A 26,041-nucleotide genomic window follows, 5' to 3' on the forward strand; every position below is an offset into this window, starting at 1 on the left:
GATTCCATGCATCTCTGTGTGTCTGTGCTCGTGTTTGTCTCTTTCCTTGGGTATTGCTGTAACTTGGAACTAGCATTTTCCTCCCATGTATTAAAGGCCTTGCACCCAGGATGGTGCTGCTGGGAGAGCTGCTGTGGATGCTGTTGTGTCAAGATCCTTGCTTCCCTGCCCTAGTGGATGACAGCTGGTCCACAAATTCTGGGGAGTGGGAACAGCATTTACCAGCTCAGCAGAGACAGGCCCTTTCTCGGAAGGCTTAGGCCTTAATGACAAATTGCACTCCATGCAACAGCAAGTCTAGAACAAAAATGACTAGAGTTATGATCTGGAGGTGAAGGAGTCCAAGGGGAACCTGGGTGCTTCCCGAGGCTCTGGAACACCAGCCATGCTCCCCATGCCCAGACATGTCGGTAAGCACTGGGTTCCCCTCCAGCCAGCGCGGCCGCTCTCAGGCCAGGCTCAGGAGGGGCAGACATTACCTCAAACTCTCTGGATCATTCAAGGGGACAAAGACATCCCAATCGGAGAGGGGTGTGGCTACCGAGACCTGGTTGTTCCATGGCGTGTGGGGACAAAACTTGTGGGAAACTGATGCTTCCTCAGAGGGGGTGGAGGACTTGGAGACAGCACTTACCAGCAACGTCATGTGTCAGGGTGACATCCAAGAGGCTGAGAATTCCATTGACCAGAGGACACACCTGACCCAGGGCAGAGAGGGGCGTTAGGTGTGGGACCTCCTGGAAGGAGACCCTTGAACAGGCAGCATGCTCATGGTAGACTGAATTCAGGAATACACTCCACAGCCCAGAAGAAGCCAACCAATGTGTTTGGAGGAAATAAGTAACCCAGGCAGCTGGGTCACAGGACAGATGGATCGACGGATGATGGATAGTTCTCATACAGAGTAGCTCAGCCCAAGAATCTCTAAGACCCATGGAGCAGGGGAATGTCATTTTGATCTCTTACCACACCCTGTACCAGGCCAGGAATGACATTAGTCAAGATGTCTGTGAGGCTGTCTATAAGGCTTTGAAGAGGACCAAGTCTGGAAGAGAAAAGGCATGGATGTGCTATCATCATCAGAGGCTTGGGGTTGGGCTGGAGAAGTTCTGCAGCCACTGGGTACACTCAGGGACAAGAATGTGGAACCCACACATGCATGGAGGGTACTTAGTATGTAGTTGTCATGGAGACTTGATGAAATAATACATGCAAAGCCCAATATACAGGCTTAGTAAATGCAAGTCATGGTGTGGACAGGTCCTATACACTACCTGTGACTGACTGGGCCTTCCCATGTGACAGGCAACTGAAACAAGCAATCCAAATAGGCTCTGCATCTAATACCACTTAGTAGGATTCCATTAATAATCTCACATAGTTTTGTGTTGTAGACAAGGAAGGTAAGATCAAATTGGAGGAACACTGGCCAGGTTCATGTCAGAGGCTCTCTGGCTCTCCTCTCCTCATCAGAATATGATCTTAAACCATTTCCTGTATTGCCTATCCAACTTGAAATTGTTCCTCTTGATTTAATAAAGGATTAAGAGAGCATTTATTCATCTGTTTCCTTATTTATTCATACACCTGCCTATACATCTGTCTCTCTGCCCACTGAACATCTTACCATCCCTCCATCCACCCTTTCATCTACCCAACTGTCCATCCGTGGTTCCTCCCCAAATACATCTTTCTTCCTGTCCTCTTATTCATTCACCTTCCATTTGTTCCATCAGTTTATCCTGCTCTCTCTGGGCAGAGAAGCCTGTCCTTTGGCTTTACCTATTAAGCAGGTGGATGCGCAAGCTGCCAGGAGAGTGAACACAGTCGCCGATGACCAGACGGCTCCTCCCATGCATGTCTCTCACGGCATAAACCTCCGCAGTGACATCCAGCTTCACAGCCAGCTCCAGCAGACTTCCGACCACCAGTCTGGCAGAGAAGGCAGAGACTGCTCTATTGCTGTCTGGCCTCTCCCACTCCCAGTTGGAGGGTTTCTTCTTGGCAGGAGTGTCGGCTTCACCTTACTCCATTTTGGCACAGTGGGATTGAGCTGTTCCCGTTAGGGGAAACCAAGGCTCAAAGAGGTCAAATGTGTTTTCCACATGATCTCAGTTTGTTCTAGACATCATCAAATAGGCAAAGTTCAAGGGTCAGAGCTCTGCAGCTCTCCATAGCCACCAGGCTCTGCCCTTGGGGGCCTTCCACCACCACCTGCCTTGGGACCTACTCACGTGTTCACTCTGAGTTCAAAGCCCAGAGGGATGGTGACATAGAGGCGGTGGAAGTCATAGCTCTGCGTAAGACCGATTTCCAGCAGCTGGGGATTAGTGACTCTTATGCTGGTCAGGGAGAAACGTGAGCATGTTAAGCCTCAAGCCAGGGAACCACCTTTACCTAAATTTACTCATCTCTGAGGGAGAGCTGGCCATCTGAGGTGAGGAAGACAGGAGGGTGCCCTTGCAGTCAGAACCGCTCTGTGTTCTGAACCATATGCCTATCATTTCCAGCTTCCTTCCAGATCAGATCCCAACATACCTGGTCCTCTGCTTGCCTCAAGTCTAAAAGATATTTGAGGAAAGGAGCTGGTTGTTTGCTCTTCAAAGAAAGAGACTGACTTTAAGTAGGAAGGAAGATGAGTAATCGATTATGTGGGAGGGTGGATGAAAGGAAGGAAGAGTGGGTACATGGAAGACGGACTGTTAGCACAGGCAGAGAAGATACACTGGCAGGAATAAATCCTGTATAAGAGTAATGATGGAAATTAATCAACCTGTCATGGCCTTCAAGGGGCAGGAAGTTGGAAGGAATGCAAAAGGGTGGGAGGAAGCCTCCTCTAAGCTGTCTATGGTGCCAGGTATTTCCCCTTCCCTGGTCTCCACAGTCTTTCTCTCCGTCTCACAGGGGGAGAAATCAAGCCAGGGAGAGACTGGGCGCCTGACCTCGGGTCATCCAGGGCAGACAGTTCTTACAGAAATTAAACTGAAGTCTGTCTGACTGTCTCTAGGTCAGAAAGCAAAGACCTGGGAGGCTGGGAGTCTTGGCAACGGCTTTGGTCCAGTCTCTCTCCGGGACTCAGGCCTGGGTATCCGGTCGCAGCAACAATCTCCCTATTGTGGCTTTGTGCCTAAGAAGCCCTCTCTGAGTGGTCCATGGGAAGCAGCACATCAGGCCTCAGGCTCAGGTGACACAGATGAGGAGGGTGTGGCCTAGTGACTGCTCACCTTCCCCAGGTGGCAGTGGGTGATGGCAGTGGGTGGCAAAGGCCCCCGCTCAGGGCTTCTCTGAGTTAGATTCCTGACTCTGCATCACCCTAGCTATGGGAGCACAGGCACATCTCTGTGCCTCACTCTTCCCATCTGGGAACTGGGGATCGTGGCGCTGCCGTGGAAGGCTTGACACAGGGAGAACAGCTGCTGTTGGGGTCCAGGACATGCCTTAGGACTGGAGATGACTGCAAGTGCAAAGGGCCGGTGTTCCTGCCAGCGTGGAGGGGGCCTGGGAGGAGTCCTGGCTCCGTCCACGCTCTGCCCCTCCCTCTCCCTCTGCAGGGCTGATGCTTGGGGCGAGCAAGTCTTCAGTCACTGGCAGGGACCAAATTACTACTCACTCAAGGATGTTGTTCAGGAGAGGGATTGATGAAATCACTTTTCCAAGCGCCCCGACCAGGCCACCAGCATTGCTTCCTACAGGTCTCACATAGTTCAGGAGCGGCATGTGTTCCAGAAAGCCCAGAAGCCCCCCAGACAGCAGGCCTTGGCTGAAAGCTGCAAAGCAGAGACTCTCAGGGGTCACAGTTACTAACTCTGCAGCAGAGTTTTTCAACCCGTCGGTCATGACCCCTTTTGGAGCTTGAACAACCCTTTCACAGAGGTCGCCTAAGACTATCAGAAAACACAGATATTTACATTATGATTTATAATAGTAGCAAAGTGACAGTTATGAGGTGACAACAAGGAGAATTTTATGGTGGTGGGCGTCACCACAACATGAGGAACTGTATTAAAGGGTCACAGAGAACTGCTCTCCAGCCTTAGATCCTCCTTCTCTGATGATTTCCTTCCTATTGGGAAGCTGAATAGACTAGAGCAGATGTGTGGAAACATGTACACACACACACACACACACACACACACACACACACATACACACACACACGTGCACCCCCCACCCCCAAAGAGACTGTAGAGACTCACCATGTCTGAAATTTCTAGCTAGATGGTCCGTAGGATACGTGGACACGACTGGAGTCACTCCATAGGGCAGGCTCTGGCTCAGATACAAGGACCGGCAATGACCCATGGACATGGGCAGGTCATAGGTTAGGGGCATGGGCAGGCCTGCCAGCTGGGCTGTGCTCTGGGTCAGCAGCCCACAGAGGACAATGAGGCTCCCGACTAGAAACATGTCTCTTGGTGTCTGCAGACAGAACGACAAGTCCACTGTCTATGGAGATCAGAGGATTCTCTGCACTGCCTGCCTTGTCCCCACGGCTGGGATTGTCACTATTTCCTCCCCAGAACTCCAGCAGCTGATAACTAGCAACAATAGCTAACATTGCCATAGGAGTCTGTCCCAGGCCCCAGGCTGATGCATTCGGTCACCAACTTCATGGTCACCACATCCTCAGACGTGGACACAGACAACCCCTCCTGCACAGTGGGACAGAGGCCTGGTGACTCTAGGCACTTTGCCCCAAGGTCACAGGTTGCAGCTGTGAGAGGATCTGAAGCCAGGCCTGCCTGGTCCAGAAGCCTCTGTTTAAGGAGGTGAGCATCAGATTTCCTCTGGGGCTGGGGATGTGACTGTGGTGGCCTGGCCCTTTGCCCCCATCCCTTCTCTTCAGTGCGGATGAAGACACTCCAACATGGCAGAAGCTGAAGATCTGAACTGCTCGGCCATCACCTCTGCTATGGGGTAGCTCTTTGGTCTGTGGTCAGGCCATGATGGTTTGTGGATTCCATCAGGAGCCACATAGCGCCAAAGGTCACATGACCACAGACAGCAGCTCAACCTGTGACGGTGACCTTGTTAAAATTTCTTCTCTAGAGCTTTTACTTAGGTCAGATGGAGAGAGTGCTCCATCAATGTCGCCCTCTTTAGGAAATGGCCAATCCTTGCCCTTGATAAGCTGGTAGTGTTTTGATGTTGTTGTTTTTAGGTCCCGAGTGAGTGGTGGCACCATCTGGCAGCAACAGGGGGCCTGTCGTCCTGATACCCGGGGCATCGGTAGAGCAGAGGAAGAGTCAGGTCTTACCTGAGTCTCAAGGTCTCAGTGGTTGTCCTGGGCTCCTCTCCTACCTGCTTCTGCTTAGGAGGCAACAGCATCTTTTATAGAGCAGGAGTCAGGAAACACGAGATTAGATGATGTGCTTCCAGGTAATTCCGAATTCTGCAATCTGCCAGTGTCAGGGTTCTACAAAGTGAACCATTGCCAATCACGCCAACAGGTGAGTCAGCTGTTTGGTCCACAAGCTACACAAGCAAACTTGAGATGGCAGGTTATTAAGGACTTCATGGTCGCATGCATGAGGCTTAGGCATGGCATCCATGCCCATCGTGGCAGGAAGATCAGGTTTGGAATATGTGGGTCGCCTTGTCAGGAACTCCATTCTTAGCTCTCATCCACATCCTTCCCTGGCCTTATTCTTTTTCTCTATTTGGTGATATTTTGCTCATACACTACACGTGGCCTTCCCAGCTCTGATCGATCTCTCAATTCTGCACACATGTGTGTGTAGGTGTGTGCGTGTGTGCATGCATGTGCGTAGGTCCTCACCTGGTTCTTGGCAGGGAGGCTACTTGTTTACAGAGGAGAAAACTGAGGTCCAGTTAGGACAAATGATCCAGAGAGGACAGGCCAAAGTTAGACGTCAACTCATTGGATAATAATAGCATGCACTCAATGGGGGCATCGGACATGTGCCAGGTCCCTTAGGCGGGGACAAGCTTTTACAGTGAGAAGGGGGGTTCCAGGGTGAGGCGGCAGGACAGAGAGACATCCACACTCTGTCTTTCTTCTCGCCAACGTGCTGAGAGATGGAGAAGGCCTCCTCATGTTTGCTTGCCCTTTGATTTCCTACACCACGCCTGCCACTTCTGATAAAGATTTATTTTGTGAGATAGGTTATTATCTGGAGGGTTTGCTTACTGGCTAAGAGTGTTTCTGGCTCTTGTAGAGGACCCGGGTTTGGATCCTGGAACCTGCCCTATAACTCTATTTCCAGCATTTCTGACACCCTGTGCTTTTCTCTGACACACGCACACATGTGACACTCATAATCACATGAACATGCATGTTTACATATTATTTCATTTATGCTTCTATTTACATGTGTCTGTGTGAGCGTATGCACATGTGTGTGTTTGAATTCCCACAGTGACCAGAAGATGGCACTGAAGAGTTTAAGTTAGCCAGAATATAACTCCATTTTGAAATAAAGATTTTGACTGGGAACTGAATTCAGGTACCAGGAAATATCACAGAATGTACACCTGGCAGAAAAAAAAGTTAACTCTCCTAGCAACAGCCTCCAGGAAATATAAGAGAATAAATGCTTCATAGAAAATAGAGACAAACTCCCTGGCAATAATCAATGGGAATTGGTTGAGAATTGGGTGGGAAAATTCTCCCCAATGTTTCAGATGTGGTTTAGAAAAATAGCCATTGTGATTATATGCCTTAGCCATTGTGATTATGTACCTCAGAAAAGGTCACCCCACCCTGCTAAACCTCACCCAATTCTGTAATGCCAAGACTTGTGCCCCCCTGCTTGCTGTCATGGAAACCCCCTGCTCACAGACTTTCTCTTTAAAAATCCTGCTCACTCAGAGCTCGGGGTCCCACTCTACTGCTGCATCAGTGAGACTTGGGTCCCGAGTTTAATCGCTCTTGTAATAAAGCTCTCTTGCAATTGCATCGAGTTGTCTCCTGGTGGTCTCTGAGGGTCCCGTGAACCTGGCATAACAGCACCAGAGCTCTAGGAGCTGAAGTTACAGAGGTTTGGGAGCTGCCCGGTGTGGGTGCTGGGACCTGAACTCCAGCCTGTTAGGACTGAGAGCAAGCACTCAAAACCACTGAGCCGCTCTCTCAGGGTGGGAGGCTCATCAGCCAATCACCAGACACGCATAGATCCTAGACGAAAAGCTGGGCTGTGTTTGGCTTGTCTGCGGTCTCTACCTTCCTGTGGCCCATTCTGCTGTTGTTACTTCTGCCGCCCACCACTGCCATCGTAACACGGCCTCTTTAGCCTTCTGAGGTGCCTGAGGACCCGCAGCACTTTGAGTGTCCTCCAGTTCTTGTATGCCAGATTGGGACTGCGGAGGCATCCAGTCATGGAGTGAGCAGGGCCTGGGTCCTCAGCCTCTCCAGTGTGGAGAGGGCCATTGTTAGAACTACTCAGCCCAGGCCATGTAAGGCAGTCTGATAACTCCTCTTCATATGCATCATTTCATCGATTGGTTTGGTTCCTCTCACAAATCTGGACTAATATACCACCTCTCTGGCCCTGTCTCTGTATCTCTCTCTCTCTCTCTCTCTCTCTCTGCTGTGTTTTCCTCCAATATCTGACTGCCTGATTGTGCAGCTGGGCGCCAAGTGGCTCTTTGGTCCTTGTACTTAGATTAGAAGTGAGCACACTGTCTGCACTTTCATTCCTCATCATATTCTCTACTTTTCACAGCAAAATGAACTATTGAGGAGGAAGGGTCAAGGACCTGTGGACTGGGGCAGGAGAGATGGCTTAGCAACTAAGGGTGCATGCTCCTCTGGCAAGGGACCTGGGTATAGTTCCCAGCACCCATCAAGTTGGTAGCTTGCATCCTCATGTAACTCTGGCTCCAGGCAGACAGACATTGTTTTCTGGCCTCTGCAGGCCCTTGCCCTTATGTATACAAATGCGTACATTCCATATACATAATTAAACATTAAGAAACATGTCTGGTCACTCTTGAATGTGCTGTTCGTGTTTCTTCTGTTCTAGGTTTCTTCCTTTGGCTTTGTTGGCTGGTTCTTGCTTCTACAACTACTTTTCCTCCAGTTTTAGGTCCCTCAGCCTGGGATGGAAGCCTGCAACACAACAGGGGGTCCTAAGAGCCATCCCCTCGAGATTTCCTCTTGTTCTTCTGCTGCCAACTGAGCTGTCAAACAGTTCTCAAGAGTTTTTTTTCAGCAGATGGTCCATGGCAACCCTTTCTGTTTAATATCACCGTAGTAATGTCAATCACCTGGTCAGAGCCACAGCCTGGAGTTCACCTGGATCTGACTCCAGACTTTCTCTTCACGTTCTTTCTGGTTAAAAGGTATAATTGGAGGCATTAATGCACATAATGGATACATTGAACAACCCAGGGACCAGATAGCTGAATTCTCACAATAACATAACACAGAAGACACAATAAGGCCTTCTGCTAACAGATGTTCAAAATTCATATCTTGGTCGAATATTCTGGCTAACCCAGAGTAGACCCCAAGCTTGCTGTTTTGCTTGTCATCCAGGAAGACGTTGACTGGTTTCAGATCGTGGTGTGGCACAGTGCAAGCAGCTTCCTTTGTGACCTTTTTTTCAGGACTAGTGTGAACCGAGTCATCACCCCAAGAACAAACTCCTCATATACATATTGGCTTTGGACCTTTTATTAGACTAGTCAGGTCAATACCCTCACAACACTCCACTACATTGTAAAAGGACATGGTTGTTTGAATGAAAGTGTTCCCCATAGGCTCATGTACCCAGACACGTGGCCTTGGTTGGTGGCGCTGCTTAAGGAGGTTCTGGACCTCTAAGAGGGACCCTTGCTGAGGGAAGTGCATCACTGGACGTGGGCTTTGAGATTCTGTAGCTTCTTCTCACTTGATTCATTCTCTTTGTTCCTGCATGCTGAAAGAAATGTAATCAGCCAGCTGCTCCAGCTGTCTGCTGCTGTGCCTTCCCTACCATCATGGACTCTCATTCTGCAACCATAAACCAAAAGAAGACTCTTCCTGTGAGTTGATTTTGGTCATGGCATTCTATCACAGCATTGGGAAAGTAATTAATGCAAGTAACGTTTCCGTGGATGACGGTATCATAGTAATGGGTGATGCTTGGATGCTTCGGCTCAGGGAGCAAATTCACTCCAGAAACCATCACATTTCTCAGCTTCTGTCATGAAGCCGTAGTCAAGCTCTTTCCAAACCAGTATCTTGCTGGTGTTCTTTCTCTGGCTCTTCTGGTAGGGGCCACTGGAGGCTGTGCCAGTGCTGTGGAGAATCTCATAGTCCTCTTATTGGGGTGGCATGGAAAGCCACCATGGCTGCGCTGTCACCACCCTACCGCCTTTCAAACCATGCTGCCCAAGCCCCTGTTAATTCACCCATGGTGAATCACTGAGCCCAGAGTCCGAGGGCAGGTGTGGCTCGGCTTTCATTTCCAGTATAGAGGATGGAGCCCAGGGCCTTGGGCCTGCTCAGCACATACTCTGCTATTGAGCCACACTCTCATCTCCTATGTTTTTATTGATAAATCTACAGCCCTATATTAGGGACCAACAATTAATATAAGGAAACTGATGTGTGTATTTAATCTTGTACCCAGCTGGACACTAATCACAGTCAAAATAAGTTTATTGCAGAAAGTAGGCTGGGCACGTCCATAACTTAGTTGGTAGAGTGCTTGCCTAGCATAATCCCAGCATTTGGAAAGTGGAAGCAGGAGGACCAGAAGTTCACAGTCACCTTGCTTACATAGGGAGTTCTGAGGTCAGCCTGTGCTACAGACCCCCCCTTTTTTGTTATTGTCTGTTTTTTAAAGCACCGGGCTTGTCAGAAGCCTAAGAGTTTTCAGGGCCTGAGGGGTGGAGTCTGAATGCTGGCGTCTGATAGACCCACTGCTCTCAAGCTCTGTAACTTCAGGCATCGGAGTCTCCATACCCGAGGGGATGAGGTGGAATCCTTGCTGGACAGTGAGGCGACATGCGTGAAGGGTAAGTTCATCTCAGGCCTGGAGTGGGACTAGTGTGTCCATCAGCTCCTTCTTGAGGGTGCAGAGTAAACTGTGCACATTGAAGCCTTACATGACCTTCAGATCCTGGCTTCTGGGGATCGGGGGGAGTTTGGCCCCTTCATTACCTACATTTATACCATTGTTCCTCTAAATGGTCTCTCTACTTTTAGGAGGAGGAAAGAGTTACAGGCAGAAATATGTTTACACCATCTTCTGTGTTTGTGAATGTATGTTCGTATATGTGCACATGTGTTTATGTGAGTACTCATGTGTGTGGAGGCCAGAAGGCGGCCTTGGCTATTGGCTATTATCCCTCAGAAGTTATCCACATTATTTTTTTGAGAGAGAAAGTATCTCATTGATGTAATATTTGCCAAGAAGGTCTAGGCCTAAAGTCTCAGAGATCCATCTCTGCTTCTTCACTGCTGGGAGTACAAGTATGTGCAATCATGCCAGGCTTGGTATAGGGTTATGTATGTATGTGTGTGTGTGTATGTGTATGTGTGTGTTTATGAGTATGGTGCATGTATGTGTATGTATGTGTAAGTATGTGTGTTTGTGTGTATATCCTGGAGAACAAACTTCAGTGCAATGCCAGGCAGGTGTGCGGGTCAAGCACCTTACCTACTGGGCTACCTCTTGGCCCTACCACCTTTTATTTTTACCTCTGTACTCATCTGTAAGGTGGTCTTCATCTCCATTTGTAGCTTCTGCTCATCATCAGCTTCCCTTTCAGCCTGAAGGCTCCCTTTAGAGTATGCTGGAGAGTGTCCAGTTCCCTTGGGTTATTTTTATTGTTTCTGCTTCTTCCTGGGAAAACACCAACATCCACTCACCGCAGACCCGGGAGCTGTAGCTAATCAAAGTGATGCGCTGAGAGGACACTGCTACAGAACACTCAGGCAGAACTTGATTTAAGTTTGCCAGGTGTGATGGCACACCCCTTTCATCCCAGCACTCGAGCTGCAGAGGCAGGTGGGTCTCTGTGAGTTTGAGATCACACGGAAATACATAGTCTAAAACAAAAGTTGTCCTACAGTTTTTGTTGCGTGTGTATGGTGCTAGAGGGTTAGAACAAAGCCTTGTGCATGCTACCCAGCCATGGACAGAAGTGATTAAATTCTGCTCTGGGGGTTGGTGACCAGTATGTGCTGTTCTGCTCTTCAGTCCGGCACAGTAAGCAGGGTTACCCAGGAAAGAAGCCATGGTAGGTCATTGCCTCAAGGTAGGGTTAGCCGTGGGGGAGTGGGTGATGGGCTGACTGAGGTGCTGCCCATCCTTTGGCTTACAGATGTAATGTGGTGAGCATGAACTCTCATCACATCCCAGAGAATGCCCAGAGCAGCAGAGGGGCCTGAAGGAAGCCCTCCCTGATCTGGGTTGCTTGAGCCCTTGTAGTGAGACCTGTTTTCATGCATTGATGAACGACTTACAGTCTTAATGAGACTTAAAATCAGATCATTTCCTAAGGGAGAAATTTGACAGTGAAAGAGCTGATATGGGCAAAAGGTCAGAGAAGCCCCACACCACAGCCTGATTGGTGCTTCTTTGGTAAGGACCATTGTAAATACATGCCTTAGGCTGAATGGTGCTCTCAGGAATGGGACCAAGTGACCAGTGGCCTCATTCCCTGTTAAGATAAAAAGGGGCTCAAGCAGGACATAGACTTTCCTGTGGCTTTTGCGTATTGTTGCTTCCATGACAAGATTTTCTGGTCTCCTTAGGAGACAATGGAAACTGGTGACATCAGGTAGTTTGGGGATAATTTGCTGACTCAGAATGTTTTTCTGCCCATGGTGCCTATGCACTGTGGGCGAGGCCTCTGGGGCTAGAGCGCTGGTGACCATGGTTTCTGCTGCTGAGTGCATCACAGCACTGACACGGTGCCTGCTTGTGGAGGAGAACAACACCAGCCCCCGAGAGAATATGCCTGCTCACACAGGAGGATGTGTGACCCACTCGGCTGCCAGCCAAGCCCTGGTGCGTTAGTCAGCAAAAGCTATGTTGGAGGGATGGGACATACTTCCTTTGGTTGTCCAGGACTTACTGAGGCAGGAGTGTCAGAAACAAGCTTGTCACTAGTTCACAAGGTTTCCAGGGCATGGAGGCTGGCAGTGGGCTACAACAAACTAGATGCCTTTGGGCCTGGCATGGCAGATGCCATGAGTGTCATGGAGACAGTTGCACCCCTGCTAGACATGGATATGCTATTATTGGCTTAGTTAGTGCCATTTTCTCCACCTCCTTGTGAGAAAGGGATATATGCCCACCTGTTACTGCCTGTAATATGCTTCTGATGGGAGCCTCACATCTCTGCAGCATGCCAACTGTGGATGGTTTGACTTTCAATAAGCCCAGAAACAGGAAAGTTCCTGGTATACTGATGGCGTCCTGAGAGTAGGGTACCCTGAAGACCAGACTGACTTCAGTCCTTAACTAAACTATAATCTAGGTGAAGTCCAGTAGGCGCATTTCCTAGGGGGTCACATGGACAAGAAGCCAAAAGCATACCCCCCAAAATAGTCAAACAAATGTTTTTTGTCTATGGTGATATCCACTAATATGGGCTTGGGCTGAAGAGATGGTTCAGCAGGAAATGGCACTTGGAAGCAAGCCAGATGATATGACTACAGGTTTTGAGAACTAAGGACTACATATTCTCTATTACACACTTTTTTTTGGGGGGTTCCCCTAATCAAGGTGGCTTATAAAACCCCCCACTTTGAATGGGGCCTTTTGCAGCAGCAGGCTTTGGATGACATTTAACAAGCCATAGACCATATGTTGACTTTAAGACTTTGGAGTTGCTGGCCCAATGACACTGCAGGTGTCCATAGCCTTTGCCTATGTTGATTGGTGCCTGGGGCAACAGGACACTGCCCCTGGGGTGCTCAGTTTCTAGGCTGTTGGTCAGGTAAGCTTCCTGAGGTGACTTCCATACACATATCTTCAAATGACAGCTCTTTGCTTGTTACTGGGTGCTGGGGACGACCATACATCTTACACTAATGCTGTGACCTGAACTGCCTTCACTTGGATGAAGCCCCACCAGTACAAATGGACAGATTCAACAGAACTCCATCTCCAAAAGGAATCGGCCCATACAAGAATGGCCCAGCCAGGATCTCTAGGGTCCAGTAGGTTCCACAATCAAAGAGCTACCTCACCAGAATGGACTGAGCAACCAGATGTGGTCCAGGATTCAGACATGAGCCCTGATATACTGATAGTTCTGCAACACTCAAGGCCAGTGGGACCCACTGGACCCAGGTAGTTTCCAGCCTTAGTTAATAAGTAAGTCAGTAAGTTAACAAGTTAGTAAGTAGTAAGTAAGTTAGTTAATAGTAAATTGCTTCTGGTTCAGATTGACCTTCTGGAGCTTAGTACCAGAACTGAGCCCAGAGCAATGAACTGCCACCATCTTCTCTCACAACCCTCTCCTTAGTCTATACCACTTGCTCTCACAGAACTTTCAAGTTAGCAGAGGTGAGAGCACAGGTCCTCCTCAGGCTGTTCTGAACCTCAAGAACCCTGCCATATGCATGGATGGCCTCCTGAATGTTTTCAAAGCCTACATCCCGTGTCCCAGATCGTCCTCTGAAAGCTTATCGTTGTGCATTGTTTGTCTTAAGTGTTACCTCCACCTCAGGTAGCTGGTACTAAGCAACCACTTCTGATTGCTTTTCAGCAAACATGAGAGAAGTCTGTGAACTTGGAGTCAGGGTCACAAAAGTGGGCTGTTCAGGGACCCAATGAGCAGGCCACATGCTGCCGTTTCTCTGGGAAAGATGCCTTGGAGTCTCTCTGTCCCTTTCCCTGTTTGGGTGTCCACTAGACTGCCTATCTATCTATCTATCTATCTATCTATCTATCTATCTATCTATCTATCTATCTATCTATCTATCTATCCATCCATCCATCCATCCATCCATCCATCTATCTATCTATCTATCTATCTATCTATCTATCTATCTATCCATTTATTTTATTTTTGCCAAGATTCCCAGAGTCTTCCAGAGACTCTTTTCTTGCGCTCATTTTTTTTCTTTATCTCCTTGTGGGAAAGGGCTGCCTGTAATATGCTTCTGAAGGAAGCCTCACATCTCTGCAGCATGCCATCCACAGGTGGGTTTTGACCTTCAACAAGCCCAGGAACAGGACAGTTCTAGTCACCCCGTATACTGATGATGTCCTGAGAGCAGGGTACCCTGAAAAACCAGAATCTATTCTATACAATATCAACTTTTCTCCTTCTCTTCTTGCTTCCTCAAAGATCAGGTTCCCCCCCACCCCCAAGAAAAAGAAGCCAAAACATAACATGACGACTCCAGTTAGCTTCTTCATTGCTTTTCACAAGCTTTGGACCCCAGTGCCTTTCCTCCTATTCTTTCTCTTTGTCATTTCTGCCCTTCTGTTGCTGAAAGAACAGAAAAGAACAGAAAGGACAGTGTCCTTTAGCTTTCCAGGTGTGTCCTTCATGGCCTCCAAAACATCTCCACACAGAGTGGCCACCATCCAGGCCACTATGCTTGGTGCACCTTTCCACAGTTGCCAGCCTGAGATGTAGAACTGAGACACGTACGTCCTCACATACTCTGCTTGCAAGCCCAGCTCTGGAGCATAGCTACTGTCAGGTGCCTCACTTATGTAGCACCCTGTGTGTGAACATCAGTGCCTGAGTGCTTATCCACAGCACCCAAGAGCAGCAGGGCAGCCAGCCTCATTTATACACAGCTGAACTCCAGCCCTCAGCTGATCAAGACCATTCAGAACTGGGATGTGAGGGTCTAGGCCCTAGAGTCTAGGGTACGGCCTCAGCCTTTTTCTAGCCTGTAAAGCCTTAAGTTAAATAATGGTGAAGAACACAAGACATTAGTGCAGATGACGAGCTATTTTATTTAGTGATGATCATGGGATTAATCATGCATGATGGGAAAGGAGGAGATCAGGTTCCATGGGGAGAAGGCAGGGATATCATTTTCCAGAACAATGGGCCGCCTTCTCTGAGCTGTGCAAGCTGTGCAAGAAGCAGTAGACTGAACAGCAAGAAACGATTCTGTTGGAAGAAGTATTTGATCAGGAGAGGAGACTTGAAGTCAATGACTCTCACTGGTACCATCCCATCCTCAGACTGGCCCTCTGAGGGAAGAAGGCATGCTGAGACCCAAGGATGGGAGCTCAGCAATAAAGAGCTTGGCTCTTTGTGCATGTGTTTGGACATGTATCTTTGTACCTGGGTGAACTTGACTGTACTGAGTCTGTATATGTTTGCACATGTACATATATAGTGGTGTGAGGTTGCATGCACTTGTATCACATATGTATCTGGCGTGTGTGTGTGTGGGGTGTGTGTGTATCCATGACGTGTGTGTTTATCAATGATGATGATGGTGATGATGATAATGATGATGATGATGTGTGCATGTATCCATGACAATGCGTGTTTCTCTTTGCAGTTGTGTTGCTGGTACCTGCATCTCTCCATCCTGTCAGCTTTTCTGTGGACCTTTGTGTGTATTTCTGAGTGTGTCCATTCGGATGCTTGTATCTTTTTAGATATTGATAGAGCTTGAATCTTAGATGTTCCCCTAAGGGCCCAGCTGTTAATGGTGTGGTCCTCATGGTGGCAGTGCTGAGGAGTGAGGTAGGGAGCAGATGGTGTTTAGGTGACTAGAGCATGCCTTTAGAGTGTTCTATGGAATTCTACCTGTCTCTCATTTGCTTCTTGGCTACTGAATGAATGGCTTCCTGCACTCCAACACCTGTCCCAAAGCAGTGGAACAATTGGTCAAAAGAACCCCTTTTCTCTTTATAAGGTTGTTCCCTTAGAGTAATGGGAAGCTGACTAATACTGATGACATTGTCCCTAGATCCCTGCTTCCTTCTAGAAGAACAATGGCCAATCCTCAAATACCAAGGAATGTGGAGCAGTACTCACTGGCTCAACCAAGGCAGGTCCTCCTCCCTGGGAAGCCTAGATTTTGATGACGAACTCTACTCCATGGATCAGTAATTCTGGACAACAAAACAAATACAAAAGCTGGATTAGAGTCATGATCTGGTGGTGAAGGAGTCCAGTAAGATCACCAGGCATGCTTACCACACCCAGGCATGTGGGGAAGACTGAGCTTCCTCCAGACAACTCAGCTGTTGTCAGGTCAGGCTGAGAGGAGGAGGCAGGCTTTATCTCAGATTCATCTGGACCATTCACGGGAACAAAGATATACCCAAGGAGGAAGGGATGAGGTCAGTGAAGCCCCGCTGTCACATGTGTAGGGACAAAACTCCTTGTGCGAAACTGATGCTTCCTTGGAGGGGGAGAGGACTTGGAAGCAGCACTTACCAACAATGTCATGCACCAGGGTGACATCCAACTGGCTGAGAATCCCATTGATCAGAGGACACACCTGACCCAGGCCAGAGAGAGGAGTTAGATACAGGACCTCCTGGAAGGAGATCCTTGAACAGGCAACATGCCCAAGGTGAAATGTTCATGGTTACTTTCTACAGTCCAGAGTAATCAGCCAGTGTTTATGGGGGGGTGGGGGGATGGAAAGAAATATCACAGATAGGTGGATCACAGGACAGATGGACTAATGGGTAGATTTCATTTCTCATAGAGGGTAGTGCAGTTTAGTTCACTCCAGGACCCTCTTTCAGCCAGAGAAGCTTTAAGACCCATGGGGCAGGGAATTGACACTTATGATCCCTTACCTTGCCCTGGATGAGGTCAGGAAGGACTTTAGTCAGTATCTCTATGAGGCTGTCTACAAGACTTTGAAGGGGAGTGTCTCTGGAAGAGGAAAGGCATGGATGTGACCCAGAGGTTTAGGGTTGGGCTGGAGAAGTTCAGCAGCCACTCAGTCTTGGCACCACAAACTGAGACCAGACCTTCCCCACCCCTGTGCATGGCAGATGAACAGCAAGGAACCTAGATGAAGAGAGTTATACCTGCCCCATCTGTGCACATACAGACGAGTGTAAGAACAAGCGAGCACTTTCAGAGACATAACAGATACACAAAACTGTATGGAATCCATGAATGCAGAACAGGGCTTAGTGTGTAGGTGTCTGTGGGACCATACTGGCTCAGCACTAACAGAAGAAGGGTTGAGGAGAGCTTCAACCTTGAATACCTCAGATGAGGACAGCAGGAGGTTCCCTCTCTCCTCTCAACACCAGAAAGTCAGCTGCTCCACCATCAACCCTAGTAAGAATTCACTGACCTGACAATTATCAGACTTCACTCCTCGTTTGCCCTTATAAGGCTCCCCCCCCAGCCCATCCCTGAAGTCCCTGAGTGTGTAGATGAAGTATCTTCCAACACCCCTGCCTGGCCAATAGTGCATAGCTACACAAACCTTGCCCCAGAGACGCTGCCCACTTTCCCAGGGGCTCAAACACCTCCCTCCTGCCCAATAAACTGAACCAGTTCTCCGCAGCTGTTCCTGGGTGTGTGTGTTCTTTAGGAGCACTCACTGCCGACCAAGGCCCTGCACTGTGCCCACCTTGCCCACCCTCCCTAACTGAGCTTCCCTCCCTCTATCCCACCTTGGAGTGCAAAGGGTTGGCTACCCCAGAGGCAGAAGCAGAAATGGAGTTGCCATGGGGACTCAGTGAAATGATGCACACAAAACCCAATGTATGTGATTGGTAAATGTGAGCCATGGTGTGCACAGGCCTTGTACACTATGTATGACGGGGCCTTCCCACGTGACAGACAACTGTAACAAGCAATCCAAATGGGCTCTGCATCTGTTTACCTCTAAGGAATTCTGTCAATATTTTCAATGCAGTTTCATATTGTAAATAAAGAAGATGAAACAACTGGATAAATACAAGTGAAGTTCACATAGCCTGTAGTAGGTGGGGATTAAATTTAAATTATTTTTTAACCTAATCTATTATAAAATTGGCTATTCTATTGTAAATATGACAGTATAATAAACAGAATAATGTTCTTTAACACTATCTAGCTTACTTTTTGAGCAATTCATTGTAACGACATTTGTCTCTTTGTAATAGATAAGAAAATTTTAGATAAAATATCTGTGAAGGTCCATGAAGTTGGTAAAACAGACAAAAAGTATTAATATCATTAAAAACCACAATGTGTACACTGTTGATTTTTCATAACATTAAATGCAATTGGCCATTCTGTCAAAGAAGGGATAAGTGAGCATTTATGTATTCATTTACTTATCCATCTGTCCATGACTGTATATTTTCCCCTTCACTCAGCAAACACACATACATCAATCTACCTACCCATCCTTCTCCACATCTTCCTTTCCATTCTCTTACTCATCTATCCACCCACTGTCCCATCATTCCACACTGCTGTCTCTGGGTGGGAGAAGTTAGCCCTTTGGACTCACCCATTGAGCAAGATGATTTGCAGGCTACCAGGGGAGTGGGTGCAGTCACCAAGCACCAGATGAACCCTCCCCTGATTGTCTCTCACGGCTAAGACTTCTACAGTGATGTTCAGCTTCACAGCCAGTTCCAAAAGACTTCCGACCACGGGCCTGACAGAAAAGGAGAGCTAGTCTGTTAGCATCCGTCCCTTCCCTTCACTTCAAGGGGAGGGTTTCTTATTATTAAGAGTGCCAGCCTCACCTTACCCTGTCTTTTTCATAGTTGTTCTCATCTCCCAAGTAGGAGAGAGCAAGGTTCAGAGAGGTCAAGAGAGTTTCCCTCATGGCCGAGTTTGCTCAACATCACAGCAAATGTGGCAAGGCTTGAGACCCAGGCCCTTGCAGCTCCCCATAGCCACCATGCTCCTCCTTTGTGGCCAGCCATTTACTCACCCCCTTGGGGCCTACTCACGTTTTCACTTTGAGTTTCAAGCCCAGAGGGATGGTGACGTAGAGACGATGGCCATCAGGGCTCTGCACGAGGCCAAGTTCCAGCAGCTGGGGGTCAGTGATTTTTATGCTGTTCAGGGGGCAACATAAGAGGATAAAACTCAGTGTCTCAAGTTTTCAACCTGGAAACCATTTTTCACACAAATTTTCCCATCTTGAAGGGAGATCTAGCCACCTGAGATGAGGAAGACAGGGAAACAATCTTTCAGGCACATCTGTCTTCCTTAATTTCTGCCTGAATTGAATCCTAATATACAAGATCCTCTATCCAACTCAGGTCTAGAAGGTATTTGAGGAAGGAGATTGTGCATGACAGGGCAGAACCTTCTAAAGCAAGTGGATAGTTCTGTAGATTAGGGGGAGAGATGGGTAGTTGGACATATAGAAGGGTGTAGAAGAGGAAGCAGTTAGATGAAATGAAGGAAAGATGGATGGATGGATGGATGGATGGATGGATGGGTGGATGGATGGGCAGACGGACGGAATGTCAGTGCTCACACAGAAGATGCATGGACAACTAGAATAAACTATTCAGAGGACTTAGGGCAGAAACCACTTGCTCTATCATAACCAGCAGTAGCAGTACTTATCACAGCGATTAAAGAGCAGAAGTTGGAAGGGATGCAAAAGTGTGAGAAGAAGCCTCCTCTAAGCTGTCCACGGGGCCAGGTATTTCCCCTTCCCTGGAGTCTTGGCAACGGCTTTGGTCCAGTCTCTCTCTAAGAACTCAGGCCCGGGTATCCAGTCGCAGCAACAATCTCCCCATTGTGGCTTTGTGCCTAAGAAGCCCTCTCTGAGTGGTCCATGGGAAGCAGTGCATCAGGCCTCAGGCTCAGGTGACACAGATGAGGAGGGTGTGGCCTAGTGACTGCTCACCTTCCCCAGGTGGCAGTGGGTGATGGCAGTGGGTGGCAAAGGCCCCCGCTCAGGGAGGAGTCCTGGCTCCATCCATGCTCAGCCCACCCCTCTCCCTCTGCATAGCTGGCAACTCACTCGAGGATGTCATTCAGGAGAGGGAGTGATGTCAGTTTTTCAAGCAGGCCCCCAACCAGGCCCCCAACCAGGCCATGAGAAGTGTCTCCTCCAGACTTTAAAATATTCAGGAGTGGAAGATTTTCCAAAATACTCAGCAGTCCTTTAGACTTCAGGCCACCGCTGACAGCTGCAAAGGGGAAAAAGGCCTTAGGGGTCATATCTGCCAACTTCAGGTCCTTACCCCTCTTCCTCTCTCATGCTCCCCTTCCTGGTATTGGGATGTTTGGTAAACTAGAACACACATGTGTAAACACAGATACACGCGTGCATATATCCTGAAAGAGACTGTCATAGACTCACCATTTGTGAAGCTTCCAGCAAGATGTTGTGTGGGATTTGGAGGCAGTGGCAAGGGCACGTCCTGGCCCAAGGGCACATCCTGGCCCAAGGGCACGGGCACACCTGCCAGCTGGGCTGTACTCTGGGTCAGCAGCCCACAGAGGACAACGAGGCTCCCAACTAGAAACATGTCTCTCGGTGTCTGCAGACAGAATGACAAGTCCACTGTCTATGGAGATCAGAGGATTCTCTGCACTGCCTGCCTTGTCCCCACGGCTGGGATTGTCACTATTTCCTCCCCAGAACTCCAGCAGCTGATAACTAGCAACAATAGCTAACAATGCCATAGGAGTCTGTCCCAGGCCCCAGGCTGATGCATTCGGTCACCAACTTCATGGTCACCACATCCTCAGATGTGCTCTCTTCAGTGCAGATGAAGAGACTCCAACATGGCAGAGGCTGAAGATCTGAACTGCTCAGCCATCACCTCTGCTATGGGGTAGCTCTTTGGTCTGTGGTCAGGCCATGATGGTTTGTGGATCCCATCAGGAGCCACATAGCACCAAAGGTCACATGACCACAGACAGCAGCTCAACCTGTGACGGTGACCTTGTTAAAATTTCTTCCCTAGTTTTACTTAGGGCAGATGGAGAGCTCACTGCTACATCAATGTTGTCCCTTTAGGAAAGATGAGTGAATGGCCAGTCCCTGCCCCTGGCCACAGCCAGCCTTGTTTTTTTCGTAAGGTCCCAGTTAGTGACAGTGCAATCTGCTATCACCAGTGAGGGGCTTGGCCTCCTGTACCCAGAGCATCTGTGGAGAAGAGGAAGGATCAGGTCTCACCTGAGTCTCAAGGTCTTGGTGGCTGTCCTGGGCTCCTCTCCTACCTACTTCTGCCAGAGAAGAGCCAACCTCTTTTAAAGAATGGAAATTGGGAAACCTGATATCAGACGATGAGCTTTGTGATAATTCCAGTTTCTGCAATGTGGAAGTGTCTTTCAGGGCCCTCCAAAGTAAATAATTGTCAATCACATTAACAAGTGAGTCAGTTAAGCTGTTTGGTCCACAAATTAAACAAGAAAATTTGAGATGGAGGCTTACTCAAGACTTCATGGTTTCATGCACAAGGCAAAGGTTGGAGAAAGACCCAAACAGCTGGAGGATCAGATTTTTAGTGGTGAAGAGAAGGTCCAGTCAGAACCCTCAGGAACCTTTGCCTTGCTCTCATCTCTTGTGGCCTCTCGTTCCCTGGTCCCATTCTTTCTTTCTGCACTTGGCAAACTTGTCCCCACAATGTTAGGAGTCAGACTACATTTGCCCTCCCTAACTTGAGCTACCCCTCAATTTCATTTGTGTGTGGGTACAGGTGGGTATTTCGTTTCCCAAACCCATCATACATGGCAGGCATGTGCCTGTAGGTCCTCATAAGACCTTGAGATAGAAATGTCACTGCTGTTTTGATTCAGAGGAGGAAACAGTCCCAGTTAGCACAAATGGTCCAGAAAGGAAATGGCAGAGTTAGAAGTCAACTCATTGGATAATAACAACAAGGAAACAATGCAAGGTATGACTTGCCAGGCTGTAGCCTGTGCCAGGTCCATTTATCCTGGCAAATTGGGGTTTGGGTTTCCACTATGAGAAACCAGGGCTTGAACATTCCCCACACTTGCTCCCCAGTTTGATTCCCCATGCTATACTTCCCACTCTGTGTTCTGGAAACATCTTTCTGGGTTGCTAGGCTTGAGGGAGATCCTGTAGCCTCCTGGCATCTCCCCTTACTCATATCCTTTCCTTAAATAAAGTAGTGAAGCACTGTTCCCCACCACTTAGGCACATGAGGGCTATTTCACAGAGGGAAAAACTGAGTCAGGTATAGGCCGAGGTCTTGAATTGTAAGAACGGCCAGGCTATGCTGTACAGCATGGGTTTGCCTTGAAGTCACTATGAAGCCCAGGTTCGCCTTGAGCTTATCCTCCTGCCTCAGACTTCTGAGTGCCAAGATTATAGGCATGCCCCTGTGCATGGTCTGAGAGTAGGTCTTCCTCTGCACAGGTTCCTGCTTTGGGTAAAGAGAGGTGGATAAGGTCTGGAAAAGAGCTGGGAATGTGTATTCAATTAATGGAAATTGTTGAAACCTGGAGGTGGGTATGGGTTATGGCAGAAAACAGGGCAGGTCCTAGCTGTATGCTGACCTCAGCAGGCCACTCCAGTTATAGAAGCTCTTTCCTCCTGTGTAAGATGGAGACAGCCTCGCACACCTCAGGGCTATGGGGAAAGCATATTTGGGGAGCTGGTGTGTATCTTGCTTGTAGGCTTCCGTGCATTCTTTACCTACCACCTGCTGACTATGAAGGCATTTTACCCAGTCACAGAAATGTCTTCCTTTCCCTCTGAGGTCTCATTCCTGTTCCAGGGTATGAAGGGTCTCAGAGGAGGCTTGTCCTGAAAAAACAAAACAAAACAAAACAAAGCAAAGCAAAAACAAAAAAACAAAACCACCGAAACAAAAAACAGGGACATCACGGCCCACCTGGCTTCCTCAGATTTGGTGTTTAGCATTTACTGTCTCAGGCATGACTATGGGAGGCTGTTAGCCCAGCTGCGTGTTCCCACCTAAGTCCTCTGGTTCACCATCTCTCCTTGGGTCATTTGTTGTCTTGGCCCTGTCAGGGGTGTGGGCATAGGCATTCTCTGTTCCCCACTTAGCAGGTCTGTGGGGCTTCCTGAGTTCATCTATGCTGAGTTCTGTCTTAGAGGGAGTGTGTGATGTGTTTTGGACCCACTGGAGTTGTGCATTCTCTTCAGTTTCTCTGGGATTCCTCCCATCCCTACTCCAATATAGGGAATTGTCTAGACTTGAGGGTGGGAACTCTCTCACACCCTTAGATGTTTGTTTTTGACTCTCTGCCCTGAGTTTAAAAAGTCCCAGAACAAGCAAACACACCAAAGTATCATTCAGTAAAGCTCTTCTTCAGTAAAGTCTCTTCTTTCAGTGTGAACTTGTATGAATTCTAACCTAGTATGGCTTTGTGTGACCATCATAATAGGGGCCAGGGTATTCGAATCAGAAACACTCCCCATCCATATTGCCATCGGTACCCACCCACCTGCTCTCACTAGCTGGGCCCAAACCCCAGACTTAAGAAACTTAACTGCCTATGTCTACTTCTGCTGGAATTGCTCCTCCATGGGTTGCATGCTTGGTGCCCCAGCGGGGACACTCCTGAGCAGGCACCCAGCAGTAGGACACCCAGCTAATGTTCCTGACCCAGCTTTCCCTCACAGATCACACTGATGAGGCCCATTGTGCTGGGGTGTTTTTCCCTCTTCTTCCCAGAGAGTGATTGTGTTCAGGAGCCTGTACTGGTGGCGTGTGTGAACCACAGCTTCGTTTTGTTTTTTAAATTAACCAAGCACAGAAAGGCATGATTTGCTGGAAGCTTCAGAATGAGCTACAACCCCAACCCATACCGGTTCCATGTTTAAAGAGCAGAGGTGAGTTTCTTCTTACAAATTACAGCTTTTCCCAGGCTCCTTTTCTACAACTTGGATACAGGGCAGGTGAATTTGAGTAGGCTTTCAGATGGGCTTAGAAACTCCAGAGGGCAGTGGGACTTGGGAGAGGTGGGAGGGGAGGGAGGTGGGTGGGTCTAAGTTTGGTGAGAAAATGGATCTAATTAATCTTCTCAAGCAGTGTTAGCCACAGGCAAACTCTCCTTGCCTTGAGACTGATCTTTCCATCATCAAGAACAAACAGTAGCAAAACCCTTTTAGGAGACACTGGAAACTCTACCTCTTGTCACAATCCTTTGAGGGAAACTGAGGTTCAGAGAAGTCCCTAATCTGCCTGAAGTAATCTTAACTGAAGAGAAATGACAACAGGCTATCATCATTTAGGGCTGTGTCACTTCAATTCCTTTCAAGGACAAGTTTGCAGAGCGTTTAGTTCTAAAAGAACTGGCCATGTTCTCTGGAGGCCTCCCATGAGCCATGGTGTCAGTAGGCTCAGAGTTCCCAACCTGGCAGGGCTCACCAGAAGTTGAATGACTCTGGGAAGGATGCATCACCCTGCATCTTGCTCTTTCTCCTTCTCTTTCTTTTCACTCATAAAAAACAACAACTGTGGTAATAACTCAGGCTAAAGCCTACTTCCTTAGTGGACTATAAAGTGCGAGGCACACCACTGTTAACTATAGGAACCATGAGGGAAATCTCCAGAACCTTTTCAAGTCTTCTCCTCCTTCAGTCAGGTTACATTACATACATCATCGAGTTAACCACCTTCCAAGGCTATGAGAGGCTAAAGTTTGGGGGAAAATGGTGTAGCCCCAGCTACATACCTGATTCAGAGGCTGCCTAGACACCAAAGGGCAGGGAATGTTTAAGGCGCCCAGAAGGAGGGCCTGGACAAAAGTTCTGGCTATTTGGGGATAATTTTCTGTTTTAACCACACATCACTGTGGACTCCAAGAGCATCAGAGGGGACCACATTTAAACAACCTCCTCTGGGGGCAAGTGTGATGAGCCTCTAGCTCTGTGAACCTTAATACGAAGATGGAATTGGAGAAGACCAAGAAGGCGTCTTGATGGAGTCCTTGAGACAACCCAGAAGGTGCCAGAAGGAATGCAGACAAAAGCTGTCCCCCAAGGAGGCAGGCAGCCTTGTGGCCTAGCCCTCCTGTGTTTGCTCTTTGACTCAAAGGCAAGAAAAACCCTGTAAGCCAAAGGCTATCAAGTGGAATGTACAGGAACATGGCGTTTAGGGTTGCAAATCCCCGGTGAAGCATTTCGGATTAGGGAGTTTGAATTGAAAGATGGAGACAAGAAGTTCTCTGGTTCTCTTCTCATCTCTGAGCTGTTGATACTTCCTTGTTTGAGCTTGGCAATTCACCTGAACCTGCATTTCATCATATTCCCCTTGGGTGGGAGAGAAGGTTGGAGGGGGCCTTAGAAGGGAGGTAGGGAGGGGGGAATTTGGGGTGGGGGTTCACAATTAAGAGTGTTAGCTTTGGGATACGGCTGCCTGTGTGAGATTGATGGGGTTAACAGGGCTGACACGGCCATTTCCTCACTGTGTGACTTTTCTTTCAGAACCCTCATATGTAAACTGGGTGGCAGCTTTGTATCCCACAGAGTCGCTGTGAGGCATTTAATGAGGTGCTGAAACTTTTCAAGTGCTTATAATATGTGCTACTATTATGTGTTTATTTTTAAGATTTATTTTTATTTATGTGTATGTGTATGTATACCATGTTGAATGCCCATGGAAGCCGGAAGAGGGCGCTGGATTCTCCTGGAGCTTGAATTTCAGGCAGTTGTGGGCCACCCAACATGGGTGCTGGGATGGGAAATTGGGACCTCTGGAAAAGCAGTAAGCACACTTAAACATGGAGCCATCTCTCTAGCCCATGCTACTGTTACTAACACATGCATGATATTTATCCTCAACCCTTGATGGATTAGGGTGGGAATCAACATTCAGTCATTGAGTAGCCAGCAGACCAATAGTTAACCAATGAATTCAATAGCCTTGAATAAATGTTTTCCGTTTGTTATGGAAAACATTTTGCAAGTGGGTTTTCATACACTCCACACACTCGTGTTGCATGCTAAATATTTTATTTTAAAAAGGGTTAAAGAGACATCATGTCTCAGAAAAAGGTACATATGCAAATAGCTACACGAGTTTCCCACAGACTGAGCACTCTTCCCCATAGCCAGTACCGAGGTCAAGAAATAAACTGTCACCAGTTCTCTAGGAGTCCCTCCCTGTTGCTGAGCCTCGCCCTGCCGTGGTTACCCTGACCCCTAGGAGTATGCACTAGCTTTGGTATTTTTGACCTCTGTGTCACTGGATCTGTAACACATGCTCTTCAG

General features: G+C 48.2%; 2 protein-coding genes across 2 annotated transcripts; both read right to left on the bottom strand.

Annotated features, from left to right (window-relative positions):
* Positions 1-227: 227 nt before the first annotated feature.
* LOC110554555 (BPI fold-containing family A member 5) lies at positions 228-5,308 on the bottom strand. The gene is made up of 8 exons (XM_021647229.2): positions 5,258-5,308; positions 4,197-4,419; positions 3,611-3,767; positions 2,235-2,342; positions 1,783-1,932; positions 967-1,045; positions 635-698; positions 228-297 (listed from the first exon to the last, which is right to left on the bottom strand). The coding sequence occupies exons 2-8, from the start codon at positions 4,405-4,407 to the stop codon at positions 257-259; spliced, it is 810 nt and encodes a 269-aa protein (XP_021502904.1). The 5' UTR covers positions 4,408-4,419; positions 5,258-5,308; the 3' UTR covers positions 228-256.
* Positions 5,309-15,957: 10,649 nt separating this feature from the next.
* Positions 15,958-20,354, bottom strand: LOC110554538 (BPI fold-containing family A member 1-like). The gene is made up of 7 exons (XM_021647206.1): positions 20,186-20,354; positions 19,844-20,012; positions 18,813-18,920; positions 18,362-18,511; positions 16,698-16,776; positions 16,327-16,390; positions 15,958-15,998 (listed from the first exon to the last, which is right to left on the bottom strand). Exons 1-7 carry the CDS (start codon positions 20,352-20,354, stop codon positions 15,958-15,960), a joined length of 780 nt encoding a protein of 259 aa, XP_021502881.1.
* Positions 20,355-26,041: the final 5,687 nt, after the last annotated feature.

The sequence above is a fragment of the Meriones unguiculatus genome, chromosome 4 (assembly GCF_030254825.1).
Source record: "Meriones unguiculatus strain TT.TT164.6M chromosome 4, Bangor_MerUng_6.1, whole genome shotgun sequence".
Taxonomy (NCBI): Eukaryota; Metazoa; Chordata; class Mammalia; order Rodentia; family Muridae; genus Meriones; species Meriones unguiculatus.

What these genes read in the sequence shown, in the direction of transcription:
- LOC110554555 (XM_021647229.2), bottom strand. Translation starts at nt 4,407, where the DNA reads ATGTTTCTAGTCGGGAGCCTCATTGTCCTCTGTGGGCTGCTGACCCAG. An exon ending in TTTGAACTCAGAGTGAACAC is followed by an intron (nt 1,933 to 2,234) that starts GTGAGTAGGTCC and finishes CTTCTCTGCCAG; the next exon opens with ACTGGTGGTCGGAAGTCTGC. An exon ending in CGCATCCACCTGCTTAATAG is followed by an intron (nt 1,046 to 1,782) that starts GTAAAGCCAAAG and finishes TTTCTCTTCCAG; the next exon opens with ACTTGGTCCTCTTCAAAGCC.
- LOC110554538 (XM_021647206.1), bottom strand. Translation starts at nt 20,354, where the DNA reads ATGTTTCTAGTTGGGAGCCTCGTTGTCCTCTGTGGGCTGCTGACCCAG. An exon ending in TGCTGGAAGCTTCACAAATG is followed by an intron (nt 20,013 to 20,185) that starts GTGAGTCTATGA and finishes TCCCCTTTGCAG; the next exon opens with CTGTCAGCGGTGGCCTGAAG. An exon ending in CTGACCTCATCCAGGGCAAG is followed by an intron (nt 16,391 to 16,697) that starts GTAAGGGATCAT and finishes GGCCTGGGTCAG; the next exon opens with GTGTGTCCTCTGATCAATGG.